This window comes from Eurytemora carolleeae, unplaced genomic scaffold (genome assembly GCF_000591075.1).
Source record: "Eurytemora carolleeae unplaced genomic scaffold, Eaff_2.0 scaffold1379, whole genome shotgun sequence".
Classification (NCBI taxonomy): Eukaryota; Metazoa; Arthropoda; class Copepoda; order Calanoida; family Temoridae; genus Eurytemora; species Eurytemora carolleeae.
In genome coordinates this window covers 27,432-34,108 of record NW_019397293.1, presented here as the reverse complement: position 1 = coordinate 34,108, position 6,677 = coordinate 27,432, and the positions used below count along the sequence as shown (strand labels likewise).

The following is a 6,677-nucleotide window of genomic DNA, read 5'->3' as shown; positions in this document are numbered from 1 at the left end:
ATACTCTAGTTATCTGTACACTGTACAGTAAACCATATCTACTCTAGTTATCCGTACACTGTACAATAAATCATATATACTCTAGTTATCCGAACACTTTACAGTAAACCATATACACTCTAGTTATCTGTACACTGCACAGTAAATCATATATACTCTAGTTATCTGTACACTGCACAAATAGACCGAATAAATATTGAAAATGTGAATCGGACATGCCACATCAATAGAGAATCGTCTTTAGTCCTGCGTTGCATTGAAATAAGTCAAGCTAAGTTAAAATTCTGAATTATGAATATTTATTTGCTTTTATCCAATCTGCTGGAAATAAAAGAAAATGAACAAAAAGCTGAGTGGACGAACGTTAAATGAATTTGTGAAAATATAAAATATGAGCAAAATCTCGTCTCGGTTCTTTCCACTTTTCAGATGAATATATTTATTTGAATTTCAAGATTTGAATATTTTTATTGAAAAACCTGAAGCGGAGACTGTAGGTCGAAATTTTTATCAAATTTTCAAAATGGCGACCCATAAATCTTCGAGTTAACATAAATATGGCCGGGAGAATAAATGTGTTAATTTTTCGTTTTGTTTGCTGAAAATATAAACATAAATATTGCATATTGCCAGTTTAGCACGAGTGTATTTAAATAAAGGGCTTTTAAGAGGACTGTTCCAGGTTTAAAAATTGATATTTTAATGTATTGTTTAATTACACTCTACACTCTTAACACTGCACTCTACACTCTACACTCTACACTCTACACTCTACACTCTACACTCTACACTCTACACTTAATAAATCTATTCTAAGGTTTATTTATTTATATATAAATATTTGACAAATAAATAGGTAAATAAATCAGGGAAACTGACATGTAAATGTATATTCTGTAAATTTATTCTTTTTTCTTCGGTTTCTTGGGATTTCTTGATCTTGATTTAGCTTTACACAGCGGACATATTGGAGCATTCCTATGTATTTGCTGATGACAGCTAAGACAAGATTTCATCGGCGGCGGTTGTTGTTGATATCGAAACGGAGGGGGGTTGGGAAGTTGACCCATACTGGACGGCGGGCAGAATCCCGCCTTGGATAATCCTAAAGATCCGAACAGCGGGGACGGTTGACCCGCCATTGAAAAGAATGGATTGTGCTGGGGCGGAGGGAGGGAGAGAGAACTAGATATTATATGATCCTGATCCCTAGGATCCCTATGGAGGGGTTTTGGCCAGGGATCGTTTAGGGATTTATCCTTCTCTAAGATCCCGGCTGCTTTCAAGCGATCCTTCTCCTCTTCCGGGATATCCGGGAGCCGGTCCAGGTCTAGCAGATCTGTTCTCATCCGGTTTACATCCTGACTCAGTGGAACATATTCGGAGAGAAGCTTTCGCGCATTTTCCTAAAAATACGTAAAAATATTAAAATATCTTTAGTTGAGTTGTATGATTTCAAGTTCAGTTTTGGTCCATGATTTAACTGCTATTCAATCATTTTATTTAAGTTTAGTTTTAAATCTTGTAAGATTAAATCAAACTGAGTGATGATTACAATAAAAATGATTAAAAACGAAAACAAAAGCTGGAAAGTTCCGAATTTAGAATTTGAAATTTTTGGAGAAAGGATGGGAGAACTAAAAAGGTGGGGAAATGTTTTTACCTGTGATAATCGCCTGGATTCCTCCGCCTGTTTTATAATTGTATCCATGGCATTTATATCGGCGTGTATCTGCCTCAACTCTTCAACATGTGCCATCTTCTCTTGCTGAAGGAGCTCGAGCTCCCTCCTGTACTCCTCCAAGCATCTATCCTCCTCTTCCAACTGGGCCACGTCGCACAGAAGAGAAATTCGCGTTTTTTCAAGACAAATCGTCTTTGTTCGAATGTCTTTGAGTGCTTCGAGTTTGGCAAAAGCTTGTCTTTCGTCTACGCCGGCCATCTTGACGATTTATTGCACAAATTTACGGAAGAGACGATTTACCTTATTCCTCGTCAAGGCTCTGGGTGAAACTGAAGAAAGAGGGCTGGGCCCGGGCGCTGGTTCCAGCCGGATCATGAACTCTCATTGGTCGATAATAACTCGTTCCTGATCTCTCATTAGTCGATACAAACAAGTCTCCGCCCCGGAGCTTGCTTCTCATTGGTCGAGAGATTCAGCCTATTGAGTGTTTAACTTGTGGTAAGGGTTAGGTATATGTTTCAAGGTACTGTGTACAGTACAGGATTAAGTGAGGCTGCTAAGCCGTCATAATAGATAACTATTATATTTATAACAATGCTGGGCAAAATGTTTATAAATTATTTAATGCGGTACAAGAGAACACTTAAAGAATATAATGGCAGTATTATCATAATTCCACAATTATTGTATTCTGAGCATCTCTGAACATTGTACTAACTTGTACTACAATTTGACTCAGGTTAAATTTTAATTTAAATATTAATAATCTTTTCAGAATAAAGTCAAACACAAGTATTTTATCATTCCACATTGGGTTTCTATTTTTTTATTACTTTGTAATAATATGAATAACAAATGTTCACGGTTATTTCCACTTGTCTGCTGTCAAATTTGATTCTAAAAAAAACATTTACTGACAATTTAGATTTTAAGATTTTTTAAATCTTTGTATTTTCGTTAATTGCACAATCTTGAATCATTGACACGTTTATTTTTCAAAAAAACAAGACCTTGAAATTAAGCATGAATTCTTACCGAAAATGAATGTATCGGTCAAAAGTGTAATTTATAAAACCTAAAACTACTCATTAAACATAGAAAGTCCTCCTCTTTTAACATGATATGTTTTGTAAAACTTTTAAAAAGTATAAAGCATGATACAATATTTTTCTTGGCCTATATTATAATTTTTAAGAAAAGCTACATAGGAACTCAAACTCAAATTTTCTAATCCCTATATCATTGCAATTTGAAGGTTTGTAAACCTTGAAAATTTCAAATGTAGACTATTTAATCTAAAAGATTTCGAAATATTAAAGGTCTACAATATCGGTTCGTACAGACATAGAGGTTAGAAAATCAGAGTTTGTGGCTAAAAATTAGTTTCTTTGGAGAGTTCTAGACTACACGCACCTCTGACACTTTAGTAAAAGTAAATTTAACCTAAAGTCTGACTGCGTCAACCTTGTTACACCGGCTATTTACCCAATGTCCGTGCGATACAGTACAAACTGGGACCGGAAAGGTTGATCTGGCTCGGAAATTCAAATGTACTACGGCTGCCTGTGACTAGCGTATTTAGAATTGAATTTAGAAAAATGGTGTGAGGAAACTTTTTGACATATTTATGAGAAAAGCAAATCAATCTGAGGTCTTTAAAGAATTTGAGACGCGGCTCAAATATGGTTTGTTCCACTTAAAATTGTATTCAATGTTTCAAGATTTAAGCAGGTGTTCAATTGAAACCGGTTTTTGGCGGATTTGAGACGCGGCTCAAATTCATTAAGTAGTGTGGGTCGAGAAAAATAGCTAAAATCGTAATTTGCGACAAAGAGCGGGTAAACGGTGGGACTATCTATGACTTCCCTGGGTTCCCTAGCTATAGCTAATATATAGCATACATGGCAGCTGGGAGCACACTTATTAACAACCTTGTTTTCACTCCACCTCGTGCTAGACCATTGTCAAATCTAAGGGTGGGCGGGCCCAGGAGAAGTGGGGCGGGCCCAGTAGCCAAGGGGTCGAAGGGGGCGGAGCTGGCAGCTGGCAAGGGGCGGGGCAGGAGTAGTATGCCTGACATGTTTAGTTTCTATAAGAACGTTATTTTTTTCTTTTTAAAGATAATTTTTTAATAAAAAAAAACTTTAAGAAATGTTTTTTAAGTGAGTATCTAGACTGTAGACAAGGTTTAGTGCATAATAGACTTATTTAAGCATGAAGAAACTATTTATTCACGTCAAGAAGGCACCAAGCAGAAGGTTAAATATTAAACTTAAAGGGACTGTTACCGTCATCCGCAATGAAATGATGACAATGCCCGATTTACAACGGTCGCGGTACCCTGTAAAGCTTTGACTGGAATTTTTTTTTATTAGATATGCATGTTTTTGTTTCTTTAAACTGTTTATTTTCATTTGCGATTTTCTTACCAAAGTGACTTGCTGATTTTTTGCTTGCAATAGAGAACTTTTCGAATGAGTAAAACGAAGTTATCTTCCACCTTTTTGTTCATGTTGCAGGGTACCGTTGTAAATCGGGCACTGCCATTTTTGCAGGGAGGGGCTTAACTTAAAATTACGCTAACCGCCTCTTTAACCCCAAGTGAGCTTGATCTGTTAAATAATTTTATTATGTGAAGACGATTTGTCATGATTTAATGGTTTAATGTAATAAAAAAACTAAATTTGGTTGTAAACTTGAAATGCTTGAATTATATTTGTTACCAAAGTTACCTCCAAGTGCAAAAGAATAAAGAACAAATTTGTCTGCTATCAATTTTGGAGAACTCCATAAACTTTTTAAAAATTTCCTCGAAAAGGCTAGTTTTTGCTGTAGAATTCCACGAAATTTGTTCTCGAAAGTTCGTCCAAAAGTAAAATAGAAAATAATTAAACCCTACAAAAGTTTTAGTTTAAAAATGTCAAAATAAATGAAAAAATGTTAAAATAAATATTAGGAAAATTTACAATTAATGTTTTTTGAAGAGACACTTCCTTTCAAAAGTGCCACTCATGATTCCCATTGGTGACCTGTAAACCTTTGCATCTAAAAAACGAATCTTTGTTTTTCTATCTGATAAACGTATGCTACAGAAAAACGTATGCTACAGAAAAAGCATGCTACAAAAAAAACGTTTGCTACAAAAAACGTATGCTACAGAAAAACGTATTCTACTGAAAAAGCATGCTACAGAAAAACGTATGCTACTGAAAAAAGCATGCTACAAAAAACGTATGCTACAGAAAAACGTATGCTCCTGGAAAAAGCATGCTACAAGAAAATTTATGCTACAGAAAAACGTATGCTGTTGGAAAAGCATGCTACAAAAAAACGTCTGCTACGGAAAAACTTCGCAGATATCTACAGGAAAAAGCAAATCAGATAAAATCACAACGACACCAATTTTATTGAAAAGTTTGGTTGTATTGTTAATAATGTCGTTCTTTAGTTGAAATTTCTTGTACGGTCGTCTTTGCATTGCGGACAACTTTGGGTATCACTGTATTTATTCTTTAAAACTTGAAAACGGTTGTTGAGCACTAAAGGCCCAAAATACACAGTGTTAGGTTGTAAAAAGTAGGAAAAGGTATTGTATAAAATATAGACAGATAGATAGATAGTGTCCTATTGTCCTGTCCTGTCTGTTAAACCGTGTCTATGACTGCAAAAGACCGGAAAAGGACGAGAATCTTGAATGAGTTTCAGAGAAGCCGCGCCAAAGACTTTGCTTTACAAGACGGACACTAAAATTACCAATTTGATCAAGAAAAATCTGTGTACACAGTAGGATGTATAAGAGTACGCATATGTTCTCAGATTATTCACGTATACAATCTTGATGTTGGCCATTTTTATAGAATTTAGTTTTAGGCCATCTTGTATAACAGATTCTTTGATCTTTACAATCCTTGTCACTGCTAATACTTCTTTTAACGGCATCTGAAATTTGTCAAAGGTTTTGTTCCTTCAGTTTACAGAGTTAGTTCTTTTCTTATAGTTCAGGCTTTAGGACACTTTACAAATACAAGACAGACACACAGCTTTCCATACGGACACACATTCACACCACATTTACATTCACACGCTTTAGAAATGTTCAGAGAAAAAAATAGGTAAAAAATGAAAAAGATGTTAAAAAAACTAACTTTTTGTTAGTCATATCGAAATTAGGAATATTAGGGGTAGGGTAGCTAACATAAATTTTTACATCTCTTACATTTTCTTCCTAATTAAGAAAAATTTTGAGGACAGGAAGAAAAGAGGAATTGGAAATAAAAAGCTGAAAGGAAAAAAAAGTGAATGGAAAAGAAAAAGGGAATGGAAAAGAAAAAGGGAATGGAAAAAAGGGAATTGAAAAGAAAAAGGGAATGTAAAAGAAAAAGGGAATGGAAAAAAAGGGAATGGAAATAAAAAGCTAAAAGGAAAAGAAAAAGGGAATGGAAAAAAAGGGAATGGAAATAAAAAGCTAAAAGGAAAAGAAAAAGGGAAAGGAAAAGAAAAAGGGAATGGAAAAGAAAATGGGAATGGAAAAGTAAAAGGGAATGGAAAAGAAAAAGGGAATGAAAAAGAAATAGGGAATGGAAAAGAAAAAGGGAATGGAAAAGAAAAGGGAATGGAATGGAAATTAAAAGGGAATGGAAAAGAAAAAGGGAAAGGAAAAGAAAAAGGGAATGGAAAAGAAAAGGGAATGGAATGGAAATGAAAAGGGAATGGACAAGAAAAAAGGAAAGGAAAAAAGAAGGGAAAGGAAAAGAAAAGGGAATGGAAAAGAATAAGTGAATGAAAAAAGAACAAGGAAATGGATAAAAAAGGAATGGAAAAGAAAAATTGAAAGAGTGAAAGAGTGAAAGAGTGAAAGAGTGAAAGAGTGAAAGAGTGAAAGAGTGAAAGAGTGAAAGAGTGAAAGAGTAAAAGAGTAAAATAGTAAAAGAGTGAAAGAGTGAAAAAGTGAAAGAGTGAAAGAGTGAAAGAGTGAAAGAGTGAAAGAGTGAAA

The 6,677-nt window shown here is 34.7% G+C and overlaps 1 protein-coding gene across 1 annotated transcript; it reads right to left on the bottom strand.

Annotated features, from left to right (window-relative positions):
- Positions 1-806: 806 nt before the first annotated feature.
- Positions 807-2,027, bottom strand: LOC111713319 (zinc finger C4H2 domain-containing protein). The gene is made up of 2 exons (XM_023488157.1): positions 1,664-2,027; positions 807-1,406 (listed from the first exon to the last, which is right to left on the bottom strand). The coding sequence occupies exons 1-2, from the start codon at positions 1,940-1,942 to the stop codon at positions 903-905; spliced, it is 783 nt and encodes a 260-aa protein (XP_023343925.1). The 5' UTR covers positions 1,943-2,027; the 3' UTR covers positions 807-902.
- Positions 2,028-6,677: the final 4,650 nt, after the last annotated feature.